General features: G+C 46.6%; 1 protein-coding gene and 1 non-coding gene across 2 annotated transcripts in view; both read left to right on the top strand.

The window, feature by feature from the left end:
* The window catches only part of Wars1 (tryptophanyl-tRNA synthetase 1), a 32,123-nt gene that overhangs the window by 4,750 nt on the left and 1,459 nt on the right, over positions 1-25,914 (top strand). The window contains exons 2-10 of the mRNA XM_052738951.1: positions 861-1,034; positions 7,049-7,262; positions 8,973-9,081; positions 13,297-13,416; positions 13,901-14,083; positions 19,257-19,357; positions 20,718-20,830; positions 21,052-21,225; positions 24,155-24,295. Coding sequence (XP_052594911.1) covers positions 924-1,034; positions 7,049-7,262; positions 8,973-9,081; positions 13,297-13,416; positions 13,901-14,083; positions 19,257-19,357; positions 20,718-20,830; positions 21,052-21,225; positions 24,155-24,295 — 1,266 coding nt within the window. The 5' untranslated portion in view covers positions 861-923. The remainder of the gene's footprint in view (positions 1-860; positions 1,035-7,048; positions 7,263-8,972; positions 9,082-13,296; positions 13,417-13,900; positions 14,084-19,256; positions 19,358-20,717; positions 20,831-21,051; positions 21,226-24,154; positions 24,296-25,914) is intronic.
* LOC128111293 (U6 spliceosomal RNA) lies at positions 24,685-24,787 on the top strand. Its single transcript, XR_008218559.1, has one exon. It is a non-coding gene; the product is annotated as a U6 spliceosomal RNA (small nuclear RNA).

The following is a 25,914-nucleotide window of genomic DNA, read 5'->3' as shown; positions in this document are numbered from 1 at the left end:
ATCTCCCAAGCCCTCACTCCCAAACCCAGGAATAACAAGACTAGATGTGTAGTTGTATCTTGCTTATAGTTTGCAGTATGTTCCTGCATCACTTTTTTCTCTTTAATTTTTATAACAATCCTTGCGGTAAGTTAAAAGTTCATAGAGTTACCATTTTATAGATAAGAAAGTGACTGGTCCAACAGGGACTCCAGATGGCCCAGTCTCCATCCTTTCCAGTGTCAATAGAAATAATGACTGATAGCAAGATGTCTCAGGCACACCTTCCCAGCCTTAAGTAAGGCAGCATGTGGGATGGCTAGGCTCCTGATCCTTACTGACTAGAACTCAGAGCAGAGAAGACCTTATTCTCCACCTGGACCGTGCTGTGAGAGCACAGCACCGGGTCAGCTGGAGGACATTGTGGAACATTGCTGTGTTCTTTATATCTGCAAAGGCCTGAGTTTGTTCTCAAGGCAGTAAAGATAAAGAACAAACAGCAGTTTGCAAAATGTTTTCTCTCTGGTGAATGTAGCCTTACTAAAGCGCATTGGTATTCTGAGCAAACATGGGTTCCTCTCCTGGGCACTAGATGGGAACAAACATCACCATGTGCCAACTTAATGTTTACCTTTGCTGGCCTCAAGTTGGCACCTCCCAGTAATGCATTTAGTTCTCATTGTCCGCATTGATGCTTCTTTTCATGACTCCAACTTTTTCCTTATCTCTTTACATTAATGTTCTGTTACCCAGTTTCTGTTACAGTTCAGCAGTTACCACGTTTTTCTGGAAGAAAAGCTGAGTGCTGGGAAGAAAACTCAGCTGCAGTAATCTGCTCATGGCTCCCCACCTTCAATCCCATTTCATTTTTCTCTCCACAGAGTCTTGTCTCAACTACTGAACGCATCTGCTCACTAGCCAGCTGCAAGCCTAGGTCCTGGAAGATGGCAGACACGCCCAGTGGTGAGTCCTGCACCTCTCCACTGGAGCTGTTCAACAGCATAGCTACTCAAGGGGAACTCGTGAGGTCCCTCAAAGCTGGAAATGCACCAAAAGTAGGTGATTTGTTGGACTTTCCAATGCATGCATCTGCGCCTCCGCACCTTCTCAGTTGTCTGGTTATAAAGTCTGTTAAATTCAGTGCCGTTGCTATGCCTATGCTTTAAAACCCTTTGTATTGTAGGGAATTGGTCCCCAGATCCTGGAAGATCCATGATGCCCAAGTCCCTCACATAAAGCAGCATAGGATTCACAAATAATCTGCCCTATACTTTAAGCCACCTTAGTATTGTATGGGTTCTGTGTAAGTAGTTGTGAGACTCTATTTTTTCTTCTTTCTTTTCTTTTGCTATACTGTATCTTTTTGGTGTTTCAAGACAAGGTTTCTCTGTGTTGCCCTGGCTGTTCTGGAATTCACTCTGTAGACCAGACTGTCCTCAAACTTACAAGATCTGCCTGCCTCTGCCTGCCTCTGCCTCCCAAGTACTGGGATTAAAGGCAATTGCCACCACTACTTGGCTGCTGTACTGTATCTTTAGAGGAATATTAGTTACTTTTCTGTCTGTTACTATGACAAAATGTGGAACAAAAGCAATTTAAGGAAGAGAGCTTGTTTTTGGCTCACAGTTTGAGGTTATAGTCCATCGTGGCAGGGAAGTCATAGAATTAGGAGTGTGAGACAGCTGGTCACACTGGAGCAGTGTCGGGAAATGGAAATGAATTTCTGTGCTCAGCTCTCTTTCTCCATGGAACGATGCCACCTGCATTTAGGGTGTATTTTCCCACCTTAATTAGCCCTGTCTAGAAACTCCCTCCTAGACATGACCAGGGTGTATTTCCTGAGAACTTCTAGATTCTATGACAATGAAGAAAGTGACAAAGTGAATATCTGTGCATACTCAGTACGGGGAAGAAGTTTTTGTACCTTTAGTATTCTCTATCCTGTGTTAGCTGAGACCAGGAATACAGGACCCATAGATATGGAGACCCCAACAGCCCACTGCCTTCCAGCCTGTTCTCCCCAGTTCTGCCCATGCACAGATGTTCTCGGTTCTTATACAGGTTTGTACCTCTGCACCTCTGAGCTACATCCTACTGTTCCCTTCCTTTCTTAATTTCAACTCTAGGGCTCTGGCTGTGACCATAAGGGATTCCTACTTTCGCACACACCTTCCCATCCCTCGGTCTTCTGGAATATGTTGCAGTTCCAGTTAGGTCATTATTAGTACAGGCATTATTATACTATGTAAACACATAGACAGCTGAACCATCAAGTATAGCATGAGAACTTTTCCTTCCCACCATCTGTTTTCTCTGGAGTTAATGTTTGCCTTAATTTCTGTTTGCCTGGCCTTTTCTGTGTTATTCATAATGTAGTTGGCACCACATAACACCGTCCACTCAGAGACACAGGGCTCCAATAGGTTGTGGACATAGTCAGCGTTATGTTTGTGGTGAAGTTAATTTTGTATAGTTGTTGCTTTCGTTTCCTGTTTGGGGGCATTGTTTCTGGCCAGTGAGACGTGGCACATACTAAGGAAGCAGACTGCTTTTCTCATTACTGTAGCCAAATAGCTGACCTACAACATCAACTTCAAAAAGGAAGAGTCCATTTGAGGGTCCAGCCCCTTGTGGGGAAGACCTGCAGCAGATACACGTGGCAGGTGGTTATGTAATACCGCAGTCAGGGAGCAGAGAGAGATGAATGCTGGCTCTCTGCTTGCTTTGTCCTTCTTCTGTCTGAGACCCCAGCCAATGGGATGATACTATCCATATTCTAGATGGGTCTTCGTCATCTATTAAACCACTGTGGAAACATCTTCACAGACACACCCAGAGTTGTCATCTGGATGATTTCCAAATCCAGTCAATGTGAGGATGAGTATTAAGCATCACAACCTCAAGGCCAGACATCTAGGCCTGGTTTATGCCTTTAGTATATTCTTTATCCTTAAGCTTGTATGTCTGTTTATTAAATAACAGCAAGATTTGTGCCATATTATCTTGGCAGAAACTCCCTCTACCCCATGTTTACTCAGTCTCTTGATTGCATCAAAATGTCACATCAATTAGTGGGCCATCTAAATTTGTGCACTGATGGTGTTTATGCTTAATGACACATTCCTCAGACTCTGTCCCCAGCATTAAGTATTACATGGCTGCCATGGCTCCGCCCTGGTTGTATCTCAACACACAGCAGCTACTGTATAAAGACAATTCCTTTGGCATCTTGTAAGACCTGTGCCAGTTTCCCTTTGGATTAGTGGGTCTTCATCTGTTGTCATCTTCTCTGCTTTACTCTCTTTGGGTAGAATAAGTCTTCTAATTGTTCAGGAAAAGTCTTGCAAAGGAACCAACCTTGAGCTGTGCATGCCTGAAAATGTATTTACCTCCCCTACGGTTTGATAGATAGCTAAGCTGGGTATGGAGTTCTGAGATGGAAGCAATTTTTGCTTAGAATTCTGTTATTTGTTTCATTTTGTCCAACACGGTGTCTCATATAGCCCAACCTGACCTCAACCTGCTCTAGGCAAGGATAACCATGAACTTCTGATCTTCCTGCCTCTGCCTCCTGGTTGCTGACATCAGAGTGATGGGAAACCACACCCAGCCTCCCTTGGAAGGCTGTCACTGCCTCGATCACCATTGTTTGTCGGTGCCTTTTGTCCGTCCTCTCATGGGGCATCAGGACCCTTTTCATTCCAGTGTTCTGACGTTCCTAGGACAGGACCAATGCTCTTTGCAAACTTTAATTCTCAGAAGTCATATTGTTTCTTTGATCTCTTTGGTGCTCTGTCTTTTCTGTTTTTAAGTCAGAAAATGCTCGTCTAGTTTTCTTAGTTTTTGCCTGCTACTTTCCATTTCTCCCTGTTCTTTCAGGGCTATTTCCTCCCTCAGCCTCCTGCTGTCTTCTATTTCTGCTGTCCTGTTAAACTCCCAAGCACCCCTGTAGGCATGCTCCTTAGTTCACTGAGCTACTGATGGTAGTTTTCCTGGTGCTTTCTGCTCCCTTGAGGCTCCCAATGTCTCCGTGTGTGTGTTTCCCCTCCCTTTCATATCGCAAGCATCTCAGATGTGTGCCACCTCTTGCCCATCCACTCAAGGCCTTGAAGGTAACTGTCAGCTGTCAGTCGGTCACAGTGTGAGGAGACATTATCTGTGCATGGCCCCTTTCCCGGATAGCATCAGATTTGGTTTGGTTAGGGAATCTTTGGGTTCAGAGTCTTAACCTCTTTCCTTAGAAACCAGCTTCTCTGTGATCTGCTCTCTGGGGAGTGTGAATGACTGCTCCATCCTCCACTAAATGGGACACAAGTCTCTGGTTGTCTCGGGCTATTCTGGGTGTGCTTCTCTGCCCACTGCTCTGTACAGCACTCTCTGATATACATGCCACTGTCTTTTTCTCATGGAAACCTCTGGATAGAGTGGGGCCTGGGCATGAGCTGAACAACTGCTTCCTGAACAGGCCTGAGCCCACTGCCCACTCCTACACGATGCCTGGGTTTCTATAGTAGTCCACGGTGTAAGGTGGGGTCAGTACCCATCTCCCAGCAGTTCTTAGCATTTGTTCTTCTCATGTGCTCAGTCTGTCAGTTACCCCTGAATATTGCACCTTCTGGGTCTTATTGCTGCCACCCTCCTCATGTTTTCTGTGTCCCTTGGGATTTTGATGGCATAGTAGGTTTCAGGAGCGTAGTCAGTCTGCATGTGTAATGGCCGCAAAGGCACTTCATGATCTCGGGGTACCTCCACTCTTGGGTCTCCGTGGCTTCCTCCTCCTCTTCTGCTTTCCACTCAGCTCTCTTCTTCTCAGAAAGCTGTGTCTGTGTTACCAGATGGTGCTGCTGTCCACCCCACATTCAGTTCAGTGCTTTCGTGGGTCATTGATCCAAGTAAACCATTACAGTTAAAAAAAAAAATGGTAAAGAAAGAAAATGATTTCCAAAAACCTGATTATCCAGAAAGACCTTTACTCACTGGGTGGGCTCAATGAATTGAGCTAAATGGTCTTGAGGCAAAAACCTAAAGTAAATAAAAAACTTAAGGATTGATCATTTCTCCTGTGAACCTACTTTGGAAGGTTAGCAGTGGTATATTTTTCAGTTTAACCTTAAATTTGAGTAACACATTTAGGAATGTTTATAATTAGTACTACTTCCCTCCCTCCCCCCCGACCCTCATTCTGAGACAGTCTCACTGTGTAGCCCTGGCTAGTCTGGAACTCAGAGATTCACATGCCTCTGTCTCCTGAGTGTGGCACCACTAGAACACTGGCTTTTTAGTGGAGTCTCTGTGTTCTGGCCAATACTACACAAGAGTAGGAAGCCAAGCAGGTCTGTTCATCACTTTTTTTCAGGAATGACTAGGGATGGGGTTAAATGTTTCCTTTTTCCAGAGCCTTCTAGTAGCAAGCAGAATCAGACCAGATAGAGTATAAATTGTCAACAGTCGGTGATTAAAAGATACTGACTGCTGTATACTTCAGGGCAAGGCAGGTCTGCCCACAGATAATTCTGCAGATTGAACTTGTTAAACATTGTTTTTATTTCAAGTGCTGAGCCCTGGACTGCAGAGATAGCAGGACAGCTACCCAGTGAAGGCATCTTCTCTATTTTGTGAGCTGTAAACATGGGGTTATTGACTTCATGAGACAAACTCATTCTGATAACAAATGCCAGAGAATTTTATTGTTTGAACTGATCACTACAGAATCCTAGCGCTCTTTGGCCAGGATGCCCAGCGAACAGCTCTCTAAATGAGGTTGGGGTCATAGTAGTTCTTCCCCAGGAAGCCCAGTTTATAGTACATGGTGCATAAATTCTAAGTGAAAATATTTATGTTGCCCTAGGCAAACAAATTAGACTGTGTAGTCTTTGTGGTCTAATCTAGCTATGCCAATTACCAGTCTAGAGCTTTAGGGCACAGCATGATTTGATCGCCTTAATTAGGCCTGCTCTTTTAAGCTTCTGGGGTGGCCATTGTGAGCTCCTAGAAGAAAGGGGTCTTCAGTAAGTTTCCAGAGTGAGCAAGGATACAGCTTATATTTGCTGCTGCTGCTGTTTCATTATTATTATTATTATTATTATTATTATTATTATTATTATTATTATTATTTTGGAGCCTGTCCTGGAACTCTCTGTAGACCAGGCTGGCCTCGAACTATTATTATTTTTAAAATAAAGTCTTGTGTACCCAAACTGGCCTCCAACTTTCTATATAGCCAGGAATGACCTAGAACTCCTGATCCTCCTGCCTTCACTTGCCAAGTGCTGGACTTGCAGAAATAATAGGTATGTAGACACTAGAAATAGCTTGGTAACTGGCTAGAAAGATGGCTCAGCAGTTAGGAGCATTTGCTGCTCTTGCAAAGGAACTAACTAGATTTGGTTCTCAGCATCCACATGGCAACTCACAAAGATAACTCCAATGCTAGGAGACCCAGTGCCTTCTTCTGGTCTCCATGGGCACATATGGTATGCATACATATGTAGAGGCAAATAATCATGCACATCAAATAAAAGTAAATCTTAGAAATAGCTTCATAAGATTGCATCACCTAGTGGTGTACCTGTTGCTGAGCATTCCTGGGGGCCTATGTCTTTCCTCGCTTTTATCTGCTTTCATGGCATGTCTTTGAGTTGCCTTCACAACTCCTATGGCATCTTTGGTTGTGTCTGTAAATCTCATCCTAACTCTGAGCTCCATTAAAGGATCTGTTGCACATGTACCCTGCCATCAGCGTTGTTTAAGAAGCCTTAGCATATCATAAACAGTAGTGCACTCTGCGTCACTGCTACTAACCCATGTGGTTTGGGTCATAATCTGTAGCACTGGAATATCAAATAAAGGTAAAATACACCTGAGCCCAGCTTTTTGTCTGTTTAGGACAAATCCCCAGCTCTCAAACTCCTCAGCAGGCACAGGACAGCTTCAGTGATGACCACTTGTCAAGGTTGTAGAGCTACAAGAACGTGTGTGAAAGGTCTCAGCACAATGCCTGAGACCTAACTGGTATTCTGCAGATGTTAGCTTTGTCAACATTTTGAGCAGTCACCATTTTTCCCTTTAGGATGAGATTGATTCTGCAGTAAAGATGTTGTTGTCATTAAAAATGAGCTATAAAGCCGCCATGGGGGAGGATTACAAGGCCGACTGCCCTCCAGGGAACCCAACAGCTGGGAGTAATAGCGATCCAGATGCCACAAAAGCCAGCGAGGATTTTGTGGACCCATGGACAGTACGGACAAGCAGTGCGAAAGGCATCGACTATGACAAGCTCATTGGTAAGTCCTCACCTTCTTCACAGCATCACAGTGTTTGGTGGGGACCCCGTGTCAATCCCATTGGTGTTTCTGTGTGTACTTTTGTGCTAGCACTTTTCTACACTTTTTAATTGGCACAGTAATTGTATATATTCTTAGAACAAAATGATTGTCCATACATGCATACCCTGGGTAATGACAAAATCAGGATATTCAACATGTTTATCACCGACATTTTTATTTCTTTGTGGCGGGAGCATTCACAGTCCTCTCTGGTATTATTATGAAATACGAAATACATTATTGTTGGTGGCATCACCCTGTTGGTGACCCACCAGAACTTACTCCTCTAATCTCACTGTGATGAGCCTCTCTCCATTCTCTCCCCGCTGCCTTGTACTCTCCCTGAGATCTCACACAAGATGAGATCCTGTAGTATTTGAACTTCTCATTCTGATGTGCATTGCTGATCTGTCTTGTCCTTGGGGCTTACCTCTGTTGTAGATAACAGGATTCCATTTCCTTTCATAGCTGTGTTGTACTCTGGTGTGTGTGTGGGGGGGGGGGGGGGTGTGTGTAAATGTCACATTTTCTTTGTCCATTCAGAAACACAAAGGGGGCCGGGCGGTGGTGGCGCACGCCTTTAATCCCAGCACTCAGGAGGCAGAGGCAGGCGGATCTATGTGAGTTCGAGGCCAGCCTGGTCTACAGCGCGAGATCCAGGAAAGGCGCAAAGCTACACAGAGAAACCCTGTCTCGAAAAAACAAAAAAAACAAAAACAAAAACAGAAACACAAAGGGAGATTCCATCTTGTGAGTAGTGCTGGAATCAACAGAAATTCAGATATGCTTTAAACATAACTGATTTCAGTATCTTTGGACATATATGATATTTTTAAATTTTGAATAATTCCTAAGTAAAAAGGTTCAAGAAACAAGTAGATCTTAAAACCCTTTGGTTGTATGTTATAGTCCCAAAGGATTATTTTAAAATTAGATAACAATGAACCAGGAGTGGTGGTTCATACTTGTTACCCTGCAAAAGGATCAGAAGTTTGAAATCATCCTCAGCCATATATTAAGTTCAGTGACAGCCTGGGACACATAGATTGTGCCTCATGAGACCCACATTTTAAATTATATGAAATGGCATAAGCATCCTGGTAGGTTTTCCTGGTTTGGGGTAGTTCAGAACTTTAGAAAGCTCTAGTGTGGTGGGCATGCTTGCTAGCAAGGTCTCACCATCACACCCTTCCTCCAAGGCACTTCCTGTCCACTTGATGTCATTGATAATTGTCAAGGAAGAAACGACTGAAATGTTTATGTCTGCATCAAAGCTACTTCCATAACCTAAAACTTAAACTGTCACTGAGGGGAAAGTCTATTCAGGACCAACATGAATCTAGGTCAGCAGTTGGAGAAACGTGGAAATTGTGGTTGTTGTTGGTGAATGTAAGCTACACCTTAATGTGCATCAGAACTGGCAGCCAGACTGTGTTCTGGGTATGTTCCCATCACAGTCTAGACTCAGGCAAACAGCACTGTGGCATATGGTGTGTCCCTGTTTTGCTGATTGGGGTCTCAGCTGTTTTGATACAAAGGTCCTTTCACTTTGTGTGAGGGGACGCATCACAGCCCAGAGCCTAAAGAGATTTAGGTCTTTGGGACAGGTTACTAAGTCTTCTGGCATCTAAGGAAGTCATCCCTTCTGTTTCCTGGTGTTTTTTGCAGTTCAGTTTGGAAGCAGCAAAATTGACAAAGAGCTGATAAACCGAATAGAGAAAGCCACTGGCCAGAGACCACACCGCTTCCTGCGCAGAGGCATCTTCTTCTCCCACAGGTCAGTGCCCTTCCTCTGCTCTGTGTTCGCAGAATTGGGAGGTGCTGGGGAGGCCTGGTATCCTGGGCAAAATGAGACTGCTATAGTGTTTACTGTGGAACCACCTGGTGCTTTCACCGGAAATCTTCAGCTTGTTCCTTTGTAAATGACCCACCTCACAAGGTGGAGGTCAGTTCTTTGCAGGTGAAATGCAGTCATGTTACATGCTGTGAGTTGTTAAAGGGCATGAAAGCAAGAGAATATCAGGTCCAACTTGAGTGCTTCTCACACAGTAAGCTGTAGGCTTCCTGAAGTTACCTACCTTCTTCCTCCCACTCATGAACGTCAAGAGACGTTTACAGCAGAACCCTTGGGACAGAGTATCCCTGCCTTGGGCCATAAATTCCATGCAGATAACATCAAGAATGGGCGAGTCCAGAAGACTTCTTGCCTCTCCCATTCCAAATACTGCTTTTCCTCTTCATGGAACTGACGACCTGAGGTCAGGGTGTTCTGTTCTACTCACACTTCAAGGAGCACCCAGGAAAGAACACTTCTGCCCAAACATTTTACATCATGTCTACAGAGAGCTCTGGGCCCTGCTCAACCCACATCCTGGACAAAATATAATCAGTATTTTTCTTAATGGAAATTGAAATCAGGGTCAGTGATATGAGTCAGCGGGTAAAGGTGCCCACTGGCAAGCCCAACAACCCGAGTTCCATTCCCAGGATCCATATGGTGGAAGGAGAGAACAGATTCCCACAGAATATCCTATGACATTCACATACACTCCATGGCATGAGTACACACACAGAAAGACACACAAAGAAATCAATAAAATGTAATTTTAAAAGTTGAGGCCAGGTGTGGTAGCACACACCCTTAATTCCAGCACTTGGGAGGCAGAGGCAGGGGTTCTCTGTGAGTCTGAGGCCAGCCTGGTCTATATAGAGTTTCAGGAAAGCTGGGGCTACATAGAGAAACCCTTGGGGGTGTGGGCGGCATTGAGGGCTGGCTAGATGGCTCAGCAGGGAAAAGCACCTGCTTCTAAACTTAACCTGAGTTCAGTCTCCAGGTCTCACATGGTGTGAGGAAAGAACTAATTCCCAAAAGTTGTTCTCTGACCACCACACATGCAAGAACACACATACACATACACAACACAAAAAAGAAAGAAATATAATAAGAATTGTTGTGAAGAGATTTAATTGGTGTATCATAGAATTCAGCTCTTTAGTTATGCTATTCACTGGTTTAGTGTATTTGCAAAGTTGTATAACCACTGCAACAATCTAATTACAGAGCTTCTTACCACCCAACAGAGAAACCTCCCTGTCAGCAGTCACTTCCAGAACTGAGTGATAGACAGACTTGTAGTTCCAGCGTTAAAGAGGTGGAAGCAGGGGAATCAGAAGTTCAGGGTCATCCTTGACTGCATAGCCTATTCAAGGCTAGCCTGGGAAACTTGAGGATCCTATCTCCGAAATAGATAGAAAGCAAATCTAACAAATTCTGAGTTAAAAATATGAGTCTTCCAACTCCATCCTTTTTCAAGATTACTTTTATATTCTTGGCTCCTTGTACTTCAGTGTGAGTTTTAAAATCAGCCTTTTCTTTTCTACAAGAAAAGCCTCTGGGATTTTAATAGAGGTTTGTCAATGCAAAAACATAGCTCTCACCCCCTCAGTGAATAAGATATGGGTGTTGTAGCCCAGAGACAGATTCGTTTCCCAAATGCCGTGTCCAGTGTGGTAACAACTTAACAAAACTCCTCTATTCAGAACAAAACAAAGACAACAGATCAGTATCTGTAGTAGGCCTGAGGTGCTATTCCTAGCTTTTGGGTTGGTGGCAGCTTTAGTGGTCTCTTAGTACATTCCAAGACTGTCAGGTCGCACACTAAGGTGGGCAGTGACTGGCTATTGAGGAAGTTGCCATGGCCCATCCCTATAATCCACCTTGTGCACCCCTGAGCCTGGCTAACCTGCAGAGTCTTGAGCACAGGTGGATTTTTCTCCTGGGACTTCAGTGTACACACTATTTCAGATCTGTTGGCCAGTTTGGTGAACATTATGAGCTTACAATACTGTTGTAAGTTTTGGGGTTTTAGTTTGTTTTTGGGTTTTTTTTTTTGTTTTTTTGTTTTTGTTTTTGTTTTTTTTTTTTAGGCAGACTCTCACTGTACAGCCCTAGCCAGTCTGGAACTGTTGTTGTTTATTCTAAGGCAGAGTCTGAGTTTTCTGGGCTGGCCTGCAGCTCACAGTCCTGCCTCGGGCTCCCAAGTGCTAGCAGTGCAGGCCCACACCGTCATACCCAGATTCCCAAACTCTTCTTTTGTGGGAGTTCTCCAATTGTTGTGCAAGCACTATGGAGATGATCTGCTTGCTTTTTTTTTTTCTAATTTATTATTGTGTGGGTGTGTGTGAAAATGTAGGCATTGCATGTGAGTGTCATAGGACAGCTCACAGGATTTGGTTCTCTCCTCTACCATGTGGGTCCCAAGAGCCAAACTGAGGTCATGAAGCTTGGGAGCAAGCCTCTCTGCCTACTGAGCCATCTCACCGTGTTGTTGGTCTTAAAGCTCCTAACCTCTTCCATTTCTCACTGCCCCTGGGACGGTTTTCCTCAGTGTAATAGCTCAGGGAAGGCATTTACACATCCTGAAGTTTGATAGAACCCACTACCTAATGTTCCCTATGAGCCTAGGGGTGAAATGACATCTGCAAGCTCATCTCTAACAAGGCCCTTTTGGAAGGGTATGCATCAGATGGGCCTTGGCCTAGGGCCTGGCCTAGTGAGCTCTCAGGTGTGGGCTGTGACCACATGAAAAGCAACTCATGGGATGGATTTTCTCTCTTCCATGTGCCCATTAATTGGGAATAGCCAGGTGGTGGTGGCACACGCCTTTAATTCCAGCACTTGGGAGGCAGAGACAGGCAATCTCTGTGAGTTCAAGGCCAACCTGGTCTACAGAGCGAGTTGCAGGACAGCCAGGGCTGTTACACAGAGAAACCCTGTCTTGCAAAACCAAAAAAAAAAAAAAAAAAAAAAAGAAAAGAAAAAGAAAAAAGAAAACCACAAATTCCAGGCTAGGGGGACAGGACGGTTTAGTAGATAAATACTTGCCTTGCAAGCCTGAGGACCTGAGTTCAATCTCCTGAACTATATATATAACAAACAAGAGGTATGATGATGTGTCTGTAATACCAGTGCTTGGGAGACAGAAAGGCAGGTCCCTGGAGCTCACTCAGCCAGCCTAGCCTACTTGGTGAGCCCCAGATCCAATTAAGAGACCTTGTCTCAAAAGTAGCCCCTGAGAAACAATACCTGAAGTTATCCTGACCCCCTACCCAAACACACAGTCAGTCGGCTCCTCTCTCTCTCTCTCTCTCTCTCTCTCTCTCTCTCTAATCTTAAACACTACCTCAGATCTTAGCACCTGAAATCAGAAGCAGGCCTACAGCTAATGCTGACCACAGCCCTCAAGGAGGGGCCTCCACAGCACTGATGGTGTCCCCACGCTGGGAAAGGAAGGTTGACTCTGGAATGGTTCTCAGGGAAAGACCCAAGGCCCAAGCTGGCCTGGGTTGCCAAGTCAGCTCTTCAGCTGGGACCTTTATCCTGAACCACTAGACCCTACCTTTCTGTCCTCCCCAAGCTAGGCCTGCATGGAACCCTGAGAGTTTCCTAGGCTCGGTCTCTACAATCTCAGGACTGGTGGGTTCTAAAGAGGTGTGTGGTACTGTTCGAGTGTCCGGTCCCCAAGGGTTGTGGAAAGCACTAAGTGCATTTGCTTTGATCGTTGGAGGCATTCCAAAAGCTACCAGTGGCATATTCATGCTTATCTTTTAAAATGTTGGTTGGAGACAGGATCTCACTTTGTGGCACTGAGTGTCCTGGAGCTCACTGTGTAGACCAGGCTGTCCTCAAATTCACAGAGATCTGCCTGCCTCTGCCTCCTGAATGCTAGGATTAAAGGTATGGGCTGTCACATCTGGCCCAGATTTTAAACCTCTAATTCCTAACTTACATGTCTTGGCTTCCAAAAGAATTATTCACAGGAATCCTCTCAGAGTTAGTCGCCTGTATCGTGTTTCCAGCACCAAAGAGATCAAATTCTGATTATCGTCTATGTTATTTATCTGTCTTTACTTTTCACTTCCAAATGAGCTTTAGTACTTTGGTACTTTTTCCAGAAAATGACACTATTTCTTTTTCTCTCTTTTTCTTTAGAGATATGAATCAAGTTCTTGATGCCTATGAAAATAAGAAGCCATTTTATCTATACACAGGCAGGGGCCCCTCCTCCGAAGCAATGCATCTGGGCCATCTCGTCCCATTTATTTTCACAAAGTAAGTATTGCTCATGTGACTTGTCCCTTCCCTAGTGAAGCAAGAATGGAGCTTATAGAGCATCTTGGAAGACAAGGCTGCTGCCTGTTGACTGCGCTACAGGACTAGGCCCTTGCCACCTGTTCATTCCGTTTGCACCTGGGCTTACTTCAGAAAGCCAGGTGTGATGGGAGACACCACCGTGGAATCAACCAAACTGGCTCCACTCCTCTTCCTGCTCCTTGTCCTTGTCACTATAGGCCCACTCTAGTCCAAACCTCATGTCCATGTCTGCCAGATGACAAGAATTACTCTCACCTCGGAAAAAAAAAAAATGATTAGTGAAATGCGTGGCATTGCTGGTGGGATTTCGCAGTTACAGAGTGGGGAGGAACTGTGTGTTCACATACAAAGTGGCATTCTTCCTCAGGATCTCCATTCTCCATGTCCCTAGATTTGGACGCAGGGCATGTTCATACCTACAAATACCTTCTGTATTTTGTAGGTGGCTGCAGGATGTGTTCAACGTGCCTTTGGTCATCCAGATGTCTGATGATGAGAAGTACCTGTGGAAGGACCTGACTCTGGAACAGGCATACAGCTACACCGTGGAAAATGCCAAGGATATCATTGCCTGTGGTTTTGACATCAACAAAACTTTCATCTTCTCTGACCTTGAGTTTATGGGGTAAGGAAGAACCACTTGGCTGCCTTCTAATCAGTGAGTGCAGACATCATGACCAACCTCAAATGCTGAAGATGGGTTATAGCCTGGTTTTTCTTCTGTTGTGATCTGGAATGTTGGTTTCGTTTAGCAGTAGTTTTTGAGGTGGGAAGTTCTGTGTGCCTAAAAAGAAGTAATGTCAGAAACTACTGTTGCCTTCATAATCTTATCTATAGAAATTGTAAATATTCGCCCGGCATAGTCATGGTGTCACCCTCAGCTGTCATAGTGAAGTGTTTTGCACTGTAGTGTCCAAGGACAGCCAGTCTCAGAGTTTGGTAGCCTTCTCACTTTCAATGTGACTTTTTCTTCAGAGAAAAGTGCCACTCATTAGACAGGTTCTGCACAGTCCCGTTTCTTGAATTGACCATCAGCGTACTTCATTCTTGAACTTCCTCTCCAATGATTACAAAGAAGTATGGTAAAATCATACTTTGAAACAGATATGTCGGTGTGCACCCTCAGTCAATCCCATTACTCAGGGGCCTGAAGAAGGAGGATCAGGAGTTCGAGGCTACCCCAGGGCTACATAGCAAGACCTTGTCAGAAGAAACAAAGTGGGGTGGAGGTGGTGTTTTTCGTCAGCCATCACAGGAATGGTATTAAAGCCCTGTGGCACATACCTCTAATCCCAGCACTCAGGCTGCTGACATCATTGGGCTACATCATTAGACGCTGTCTCAAAAACTAATGTAACAGTGAATACAAATATTTTTTGAGGACCGGGGTGGGAGAGCACTTACCTAGTATGTGTGAGGCCCTGGGTTTGTTCCCCACCATGGTAGGACTTGGGAGGCATCAAGTCTTGAGCAGTGGAGATGTGGGCCTTCACTCCATTCAGCAGGTTGGATGGGTGTGGGCTTGAGGCCCTCTTGTGTGGTGTTACAGCCAGTAATTAGGCCAAGGCAGTGTGAGGAAGCCCATAGGGCCCTGTGGGCACAGAGGCGGTTGGCCGTTGCTGGTCCTCAGCTGCCTTTATACATCCTTGGAGCCAAGAGGGAGCTGTTTGTCCACCAGGAGCCACACATACCCTAGCAGAAAATCTGACGTTTCACCAGCTAGGAAAATCATTAAAATTTTTTTTTGTTTGTTTGTTTTTTTTTTTTTGGTTTTTCGAGACAGGGTTTCTCTGTGTAGCTTTGCGCCTTTCCTGGAACTCACTTGGTAGTCCAGGCTGGCCTCGAACTCACAGAGATCCGCCTGGCTCTGCCTCCCGAGTGCTGGGATTAAAGGCGTGCGCCACCACCGCCCGACTTAAAATTTTTTAAATATTTTTATTATGCTGGGTGTGGTAGCACATGCCTTTAATCCCAGCCCTTGGGAGACAGAGGCAGACAATCTCTCTAGGTTTGAGGCCAGCCTGATCTACATAATGAGACTCTGTCTCAAAAATATGTTTTCTAGCCGGGCGGTGGTGGCGCACGCCTTTAATCCCAGCACTCAGGAGGCAGAGGCAGGCGGATCTCTGTGAGTTTGAGGCCAGCCTGGTCTACAAAGTGAGTTCCAGGAAAGGCGCAAAACTACAGAGAAACCCTGTCTCGAAAAAACCAAAAAAAAAAAAAAAAAAAAAAAAAATATGTTTTCTGAATTACATTTTAATTTACTGAGTAGGGTGCATGCGTGTGTGCGTGCGTGCGTGCGTGCGTGCGTGTCAGTGTGTCAGTGTGTGTCAGAGGACATCTTATGGGACAGCTGTCTACTTCCACAATGTGGGTCCTAGGAATCAAATTCAGGTCATTGGGCTTGGTGGCAGGCACTTTTTATAGCTGAGCCTTCTTGCCTGCCTCTCCCCCCACAGATTCATTTTTGAGTTTTGCCTGTCAGACTATTCTTCAGTTATTCCATGTGAACATAGAGACTGTTATCCCAGAAGGAATCAGGTCAGGATCTGACTCCGGGTCTTCAGTGGTCTTATGGTGACATAGATGTCATGAAACTTGGCACACTTGTGCCCTTGTTTTCACCTCATTCCTTCAAATAGCCTGATGCAAGTGCTCAAGCCTCAGCCCAGAGACAGGCCGTGGTCTCGGCCCCTGACCTCCGTTCACCTTGACCCAGTGAGAATTTTCTCTCTCCAGGAGTATGGGGTAGAGTTGAATATCAGAAAACACATTTACCCCATTAAGAATTCCTTCTTTTTGTTTTCTTTTTCAAATGAGTTCTCATTGGCCTTGGATCCCAAGTACTAGTGACTATAGTTATGTTCATGTGCCACCACACCCAGCAAGAGTTTCCTTAAATACTTGAGTGTTTACTTTCCTGGGTTAAATTTAATCTAGACTCTTATCTGTGATCTAACAAGCCTATTGGTCCTTTGGAACTACAAATACAAAGAAGCCAGGCTCCACTCTTCTTGGGAAGGCAGGAAGGAGTCAGTGTGCCCCTCTCCATACTTCCCGCTCACACCCCACAGAGGTCCTTCTTTCCAGTGATCCAGTCCCAGTTCTGCTCCAGCTTGGTCTTACCCTCTTGGGTAAGTCCCTGTATCTCCCAGCTTGCTTTTTCTTTGCTAGAAATGGAACCAAGAGCCTTATGCATGTTAGGCCAGTGTCTACTAGTAACCTCCATTGATAGCCTCTACAGTTTATCTTGTAATGGAGCAGTCACTTAACAGATAATTGGGTGACAGTGAGGTCACAATGTTGGGCGATAGGAAAAGGTGGAGGAGGTAAAGAGGGTTAGAGATGATGATCTATGCTGCCAAGCTTGTGGGCACTTTCTGAGTTGATGTGCATAAATCTCCTCACGTGGTACCTAGGGCCTGGACAATGTCACCTTTTAGCTATCTTCCAAGTATGGAGCCTGTGTGTGGGAGGAAGGTCCTCCGTGGGGCAGTTGTTCAGTTGTGGGACACAGTCAAGTATGCCTCTTGTTGATGTGCAGTGTCAGGCAGTGGTAACAATGATGTGGAGTCTGTCCCCATGTGGGCTCCATTCTGCTACTACCAGGGCACATCTTTTGCAGCAGGATCTACCTAGAAGGCCAGTTCACAGGTGATCCACGTTCGGTCATCTAGATCCCCAGAATGCTTGCCTGCCGCCTTGCTGGTCCCCTGGGGGCACATGGCTGCTGCTTCCCAGAAGCCCCTCTGCACACACTGCTTCCTGTCTCAGCAGAAGGCAGACTGGTGTCTTCCCAAAGGTCGTGGCACTCTGCAGTTTTGTTGTACAAGCATATGACTAGGGGATGCTCCTACACTGCCCTCACCCTGCTCACCCAGGGCCTGAACCTCTGCTGACTACTAAGTGGAAGCTACAGAGACTACCTACTGCCGACCCTATGCCCATATGGACTGATGGGCCCTGCTCTCCTGTCCCCACCTCCCACCTGCCCAGAGACACTCAGGAGCTCTCCATCACACTCTCATCAAAGCTGTGCCACAGCTATGGCGTGATTAAAATAGGCTCAGGCTTCAAGGCTAGGTGAACCTGGTTGGATTTTAGTTCTGTATGCACAGGGCCTGTGACCATGACCTGGACCTTCAGAAGCCAAGGCCATGCTTCTCAAGGGGGTTGTCCAGTCACTGTGCCACATTGTATGTGCCTTGGTCACTTTTCTGCCACTATAGTAGAGTACCACACACTCGTAATTAAGGAAAACTCTTATTTCATGTGTGTGAGTGTTTTCCTGTATCTTAGGGTTTCTATTGCTGTGAAGAGACACCATGGCCAAGACAGTTAGTTATCATCCTGACGGGGATGTAGCAGCACACATGGTGCTGGAGCAGTAGCTGGGAACAGATCCGCAGGCAGCTGGCAGAGAAGCACTGGGCCTGGCATGGACTTGTGAAACCTCAAAGCCTACCCCACTGACACACTTCCTCCAACATAGCCACACCTAATCCTCAAACATGAGGACTGAACATACAAACATATGGGCTATTCTTATTCAAAACACCGCAATCTACATGTATGTTTGTGTGCCACATGTACCCACAGAGGCCAGAGGTGGCTTCAGATCTCCTGAAACTAGAGTTACATATAGTTGTTAGCTACCATGTGATACTGGGAACAAGCCCAGGTCCTCTATAGAAGCAGCCAGTGCTCTTAGCCACTGATCCATCTCTCCAGTCCCAATCAAGACATTTATGGTGCCCAGTTCTCAGTCCAAAAGCATGGTGCTGGCATCTGACAAGGACATTTGTCCTGTGTCACTCTCTAGCTGAAGACAGGAAGGGAGGAAGGTATAACTAACTCATTCCATAACAGCAGCCTTAACCCACCCTCCCCAGTGCCATGACACTAGTAGTTAAATTTCACATTTAGGTGGGCCTCTAGCATAGCTCCTGCCAGACACTGCACTCGGTCTACACTTCCTCCCTTCCTGTCCTTCCATTGCCTAGCAAAGGACCAGGCTGAGGAAAGGGATACTGTCAACAAACACAGTGTAAGAAGTGGGGCCAGGGAAGGCACTGGAGGGATGTCTCAGGTTAAGAGCATTTAAGGCAAAACACTCATAAATAAAAGTTTAAAAAAGAAGCCACTCTGGATTCTGCTACCCTTTGTGCTCTGTCTCAGCCTGCTCTCTCTGCTATCAGAATGGCTGCCACTAATCTAGGCATCATAAGCATGACTTTCACCATCCAGAAAAGTCAAGTTGCTCAAACCAGCTGGTATGGCCCACCCCTGTTGCTGGTTTGAAGCCAGCCCTGCCCAAAGCACACAGTATACTACTCCAGTAGTGGGGAGTAGTAGCCAGATGCTGGGAGGAACATCTGCACTGAGGCAAACTCTCTATGCTGCATCCATCAGTTCCCATGCATTCCAAATGGGCACATGCGTCTCACCACACCATCATGTCAGCGGACAGTTTCAGGGCTTCTTCCTTGAGATCCACAGCATGCTGAGCACTGGCCCAGCAAGATGTGGGTGTTCCATGTTAGCTCTGCCCTCTGCACCTGGCTCTGTTCTGACCCCTCATCAGGTCTTCTTCCCAGAGCTAGTTAGAGGCGTGACTGCGGTAAATGTCTGCCTGCAGATGACTTCTCCATGCATTCCTGTGATGCTTGAGCTGAACACATGTGATACCCAGTGTGTGTCTGGCACGCCGCTCAATGATACCCAATTTTAGCTACTGCTACTTTGTTGTCCATGGAGGCTATCCTCCAGCTCAGGTGTGACTCTACTCATCTCTGCAGGCAGAGCCCAGGCTTCTACAAGAATGTGGTGAAGATTCAGAAACATGTCACTTTCAACCAGGTGAAAGGCATTTTCGGCTTCACCGACAGTGACTGCATTGGTAAGGGGCTGTTGCTGTCTGGGGACCCCTCTTCCTAACTCGGTGGGACAAGAACTCAGAGGAGACTAGCCAGTGTTCATAAGAATCACAAAACAGAAATGCTAGGTAGTGATGGTGGCACATACCTTTAATCCCAGCACTGGGGAGGCAGAAGCAGGTGGATCCTTGTGAGTTTGAGGCCAACCTGGTCTACAGAGTGAGTTCCAGGATAGCCAGGGATAAACAGAAATCAGAAACCTTATCTCAAAAAACAAAAAGACCCGCAAAGCAGCAACACCAAAGCCTGAGCTAACCTTCCTGGGGAGGGTGTATGTGTTCCAAGAGATAGATTCATACACGTAGCAAATGCTACCACTGAGCTCCACATCACCCCAAGTATCTGATCTTTAAAGCCAAGAGACCTGAGATGTTAGCATTGCATTTAAAACACTCAGAGGTGGTGTTCCAGCAGACTCAGACAGACAGGCAGACAAGACTGACTGGAGTTCTCCAATATGCTGGTGTGATCCCAATCACTGCAGGGCTTGGTACAGCCCAGGAGGGCAGGGGATCTTCTGCTCACCTATGGGAGCCTTCCCTGCACTCCAGTCTCCCCATTTATAAGATGAGAGATTTTAGCTGGGTGTGGTGGTACACTCCTTTAATCTCAGCACATGTCCATCCATCCAATGTATTGGCCTTTGTAGGCCATCATTCTGAGACTTGTGTCTGGACCTTCTGTTCCCTGTGTCCATCTGTTCCCAGTCCCCTGGCCTCCTCCTCTTTGATGGTTCAGATTCATTCCCAGCAACTGGAGTATGAGCTTCCTGATTTTGAGAGGTACTTGACATTGGGGTCACAGCATCAGGGTAGTTCCACAGTGGAGCAGTTAAGGAGCAGCTTCTTGTAACTGCCTTCCCGTCTTCCCTGACACCCCAGGTTCAATCCTGGTTCAGCCACTCACTTGCTGTATGCAGCTGTGGCAGACCACGTAAACACCCTGAGCCTGAACGTGCATGTTTGTAAGGTGGCAGAAGGTGCCTTGGCGTGGGGTTATGAAGAGTAACAAACTCCTGGAAATGGCCCGTGTGGTGCTGTGCCCTTAATGGTGGCACTGGTGGCCATGGCAGCCAGATACATTGAAGGGGAGAATGTTACACTAGTGCGTGGCGTGGGCACAGCTGAGCACACTGAGAATGCAGACAGGAAACTGATGAGAGACCTGGGGTGCAGTTGGACTTACTTAGCTCCCTTTCTGGATTTTTAGGCTTTCTTTAGTTTGTTTTCAGTAGAGAGGAAACCCATTGTTGATTCCTTTAACTGGATTAATTACCCAGAGCAGCGGTCGGCCCAACACATAAGAATGTCTCCCTTCTTTCAGGGAAAATCAGTTTTCCTGCTGTCCAGGCTGCACCGTCATTCAGCAACTCTTTCCCGAAGATCTTCCGAGACAGGACGGACATCCAGTGCCTCATCCCGTGTGCCATTGACCAGGTAGGGGCCAGAACTAGCTTGTGGGAAGTGAAGTGGAGCTGGCTGTGGTTTTAGGACTCTGCTGAGAGGGTGGAGGTGGTAGAAGTGTTGGAGAAGAGAAGCCAGTTTGAAACTGACAGCAGGCTTCACAGCCTCCCATGAGGGTGGCTCCTTTAGGGTAGCTCATTGGCCAGAGCCTGGCCATTTGTTCCATTGTCTTCACTCAAGTCTTCTCCACCCAGGATCCTTACTTCAGAATGACGAGGGACGTGGCCCCCAGGATCGGCCACCCTAAACCTGCCCTGCTGCATTCGACCTTCTTCCCTGCCTTGCAGGGTGCTCAGACCAAGATGAGTGCCAGTGATCCCAATTCTTCCATCTTCCTTACTGACACAGCCAAGCAGATCAAGAGCAAGGTGAGCCTGGGAGAAGCAGGAAACACGAGAGTTCACTTAATGTACCGTCTCATACAACTGAGACTCACAGCAATGCTGAATTCCACAGGGGCCCACTGCCCACACAGCAGGGGAGCTTGGGTTTGGGTGGATTGGGGTTTTGGGCCTTTGGTTTTGGTGTTGGGGAATTCGTTAGTCTTTGATCCCCTTTGTATAGGTAAGAACCTGGGGCTTTTGCTGTTTCCCTCTTTTCTATCGTTCTCACCAGCATGTTGATGCAGAGGCAGAGTCTTGGTGGTTTAAAGCATAATCAATGAAGCTGTTGTCAGATGATGTAAAAAATGGTCCTCTGAACATCAGATCTGGCAGGGCCAGTTACTGTGCTGATGGTTTCTGAGAGTCCTTCTCCCTCAGTTCCTGCTAGACCCTCAATAAACAGTTTGTTTATTCAGACAGTGTCAGTGTAGACCAGGCTGTCACAGAGATCCACCTGCCTCTGCCTCCTGAGTACTGGGATCAAAGGCGTGCACCACCATGCCCAGCCACCATGCCCAGCTACTATGTTTGTTTGAAGCAGAGAGTCATGAGACAGAGAGGATCATCGCTCAATGCAAAGCTCCTGCCCTGGCACACTGCTCCATAGTGAGGGCAGCAACGTAGGCTGTTATTCTCTAGACTGCTGTCCTGGAAAGAATTTAGATGTACCCTCCAACAGGATTGCATGTCTAGTTGAGCCCTGTCTGGCAGACTGTGGTGCTTGGTAAATATTTGCAAGTCAATTGGAAACTGGAATTAGAAAGGAGTTTACACATCCACATGCTTCAGCGCCCGGTGCTGTTGCTCAGAACTGAGCTGCCAGTGACTATGAGCCCTTCATGGTTCCAGGAAGTCACTGATGTTTCCTTTGGATCCAAGTATGTGTTTGTGGATTGGATGGTCTAAGAGGAACATATCTAGGGGATGTTATACAATAGTCAGAGTCCCTGCCAGGCCCCCAAGCCTTCGGAAAGTCCCAAGCAGGTTCTAGTTGACAATGGGGACTTTTCATATCCAGCCCTTCCTCCGGAAATAGTTTCCGCCAGCCCTGCCTAAAGTGACAGCTCGTAGGATTGGGGACTTGGGGGACTTTTTCTTTCTCTTTTGCTTTTATCTGAAACTTCCAGAATGCAGAGGGGGAGGGAGAAGTGAGGTGTGTGGGGAGACATGTTCTGCTCAGTTTTGAGAAGTTGTTTTTAGAAGCAGTTTGTGATTCTGAAGTATTTTCCATTTGCAAAACCAGGAGAGTCCCAAGGGCTAGGTGAGTAATGTGCACAAGATCAGAACTACACAGGCCTGCAGAGGTCAGGGTCACAGGCAGGTTCTCTCCAAATCCTGTGCCCACCTCAGCTTCAGACATAGTCACCCTGGCAGGGGACCTTCAGACGGAATCTCCACTACTCAGAGCTGGGCTGAGACACCACAAGCAGCAGGATCAGTCTTAGAGTAAGACGTCTACCTGCTGGTTAGCACCGCTGCCAACAGCCAGGCCCTGATGATCTTGGCCTATAAGTCAACAAGGCAAGGGGACCTTCCCTCCACTTCAGTGCCTGCCAAGTGGGTCTCCAGCAGACCCCAATGGCTGGTGTCCTACAGTCAGTTCAGTTCTGATGCTTTCTCCCTGGAGAATGCAGCACTCAACAGCTGAAAGCCTCAGCCTCACTCTGTGCCCGCCCAAGACTGTGACATCTATATTTCTGACTGGCCAGCTCTGCACCAGGGTTCCCACAGCCCCTACCAAGGCTTCATTAATTTGCTGGAACAGCTCTCAGAACTCAGGGAAACACCATCTGTCTATTATAAAGCAGGAAGGTGGTGGGCCCAGGCATGGAGAGCACTGAATGTCATGGGCACATTTGCTCTTGTGAGTCAGCAACCTGAGCAGTTTTCAGAGAGGATTTGGGAGTTTCCCAGGTTCTAGAAACTTTGTCTCAGGACAAATATTCTGACAAAACATGACCCTGTCACTATAGAGAGGCCTTTAGCAATCTAGGCAGCTTTTGCGAGGTGCAAAGTCCTGGTGACCTTTATCCCTAGCTTTCATTCATTTTTATTTATTTACTTACTTACTTACTTTTCTGAGACAGACTCTCACTGTATACCACTGGCTGGCCTGGAACTCACTGTGTAGCCCAGGCTAGCCCCAGACTCACAGATCTACCTGCAGAGGCCTTCTGAATGCTGGCTGGATTAAAGGTTTACGCTCCCACACCCTGCTCTTTTCATTAGTTCTCTTGCTTGTTTTGAGATGGTGTTTCTCTGTGTTGCTGAGGCTGGCCTGGAACTCTTGAACACAAGCAATCCTCCTGCCTCAGCCTCCTATATGCTAAGTGCCCACCACTGTGCTCAGCTGTTTTGTTAGTTTCTGGGGTTTGTGTCCTTGTTTTTGTGTGTATTAGTATTTTGCTTGCATGTATGTCTGCTTCACATGAGTGCCTGGTATCCACAGGGGCCAGACGAGGGCATTTGGAGTTATGAGCTGCCATGTGGGTGCTAGAGATTGAACTCTGGTCCTCTGGAAGAGCAGCCAGTGCTCTCAATCACTGAGCCATCACTCTAGCCCATCTGGGGCTCTCTTAGCCAACTGACACATGGCCTATCTGGTTGGAAACCTCCCTACAGGCCTTTCCTGCCACCACATGTTGAGAGTAGAGCTTCCTTCAGCTGTGTTCTTCTGACCCCGTGGCTCGTGTGCACATGGGATTGGGGGCTGCTTTTCTGCCACCTATGGACACAGCACTACCTGCTTTGGTTTCCAGGCTGTTCTATAACTTGAGTAGTGGGGGTTGTCACAGACCTGCTCTCCTGCCTCCCTGACCTTCACTAGGAGTCACTAGTGTGACTGCCACCCCATGGGCCCTGACCAGTGTCCAGGGACAGGACAGCACTCTGACTGGCCTCTGTGCCGGCACAGGTCAACAAGCACGCGTTTTCTGGTGGAAGAGACACCGTGGAGGAGCACAGGCAGTTTGGGGGCAACTGTGAAGTAGACGTGTCCTTCATGTATCTGACCTTCTTCCTTGAAGATGATGACAGGCTGGAGCAGATCAGAAAGGTAAGTCAAGGGTGGTGGTGGCGCACGCCTTTAATCCCAGCACTCAGGAGGCAGAGCCAGGCGGATCTCTGTGAGTTCGAGGCCAGCCTGGGCTACAGAGTGAGTTCCAGGAAAGGCACAAAGCTACACAAAGAAACCCTGTCTTGAAAAAACAAAAAAAAAAAAAAAAAAAAAAAAATGAGGCCCAGAAAGGTGAGTCAAGCCCAGCCAGGCCTTGTGTGTTGCCAGAGCAATCCTTAGTGGCCTGGGCTAAGCCCAGCCCAGTTCATACAGTAAGTTCATACTCACTTAGACCTACCTATTCAGGAGGCTGGAGCAGGAAGATTACAGATTCTAGGCCAGCCTGGGCTGTAGAGCAAGATGTTGTATTTAAAACACAGAACAGGTGCTTGCTTTAGCAGCATATATACCAACAGAGAGAACAATACAGAGAAGATTAACATGGCCCCTGCGCAAGACCGACACGAAATCCATGAAGCATTCCATATGTAAAACAAAAAACTGGGTAAGATCACTCAGATGTTTAACTACATGGGAAGAACCCTTGAATAGTTCACAAAAGTGAGAGTACAAAGAGGTTTGTCTTTCTTGTCAGGGAAGAAATGTAGGTGAACCACATGCCAGCAGATGATTTAGATGTCCATGGTCCCAGGACAGCCTCTCAGTGAGCTGGTAGGGACAAGCAGAGCCTTGGCCTTGGAGTCTTTTCCAGGGAAATCCTATGGAGTAGGAAACAGCTTTTTATACAAAAACAACAGAAACAGTAGCAAAAAAAGTTACAAGCATGCTCTTGCAGCCAGGAGGCCAAGTGAGAATTGTTGCAGGTACACTGCACTATTGTGTGGGTGTCTTTGGTTGTTACTGTTTAAGACAGAATCTCACTGTGTAGCCCTGAAACTCCCTATATAGACCAGGCTTACATTAACTCGTGACAATCCTGCCTCAGCCACCTGAGTGCTGGGGTTATAGGAATAAGTATTTTGAGGGTTTCAGTGACACCAGAGCCAATGCCAACGACAGTGAAAGAAAGGCAGTGAGAAGAGAGAGCTGCATGACATTCACAAGAAAAATTCTCAGAGGGAACATGCCATTCATTGTTAGTGGTCAGTGCCTGTGGTGTGGAGCTGAAGGTGATTTGCCCCCAATTTGCTGCTGCCTAGGTTTGGGGTCTTGGTTTTGTCTGCTTGAAGAGTGGCGCAGACGGGAAGGAAGGCATCAGGGTGCATAGGAGCCGTACGCTTGCACTCAGCTCTCCTTTTTCTTGTGGGTGACGTAATAGATGCTGATTGCCGTTTCCCTGCTCCTCCTCCTCCCAGTCCTTCCCCACTTCCCCTCCCATCTGTATCCCTCCCTTCCTGTCTCATCAGAAAACAAGCAGACTTCTGCGGGGTAATAAGGAAGTAGAATATAAAACAAAAACTAACACATCAGAATTGGACAAAACAAACCCAAGGAAAAGAGCCCAAGGCACAAGAGACAGACATTTTAATATCCTATAAGACCCAGGTTACTGTGACACTCTCAGCATAGCTCATAAAGGGATATAAACTGAACTAGAGCTCAGGGAGGGAGGGCTTGGACACACAAAGCCACTACTCACAGCATCCACCTTCCTGGCA

The sequence above is a fragment of the Peromyscus californicus genome, unplaced genomic scaffold (assembly GCF_007827085.1).
Source record: "Peromyscus californicus insignis strain IS unplaced genomic scaffold, ASM782708v3 Scaffold_15__1_contigs__length_86483966, whole genome shotgun sequence".
Classification (NCBI taxonomy): Eukaryota; Metazoa; Chordata; class Mammalia; order Rodentia; family Cricetidae; genus Peromyscus; species Peromyscus californicus.
The sequence above is the reverse complement of the archived record's forward strand: the minus strand, read 5'-3'. Positions and strand labels throughout refer to the sequence as shown.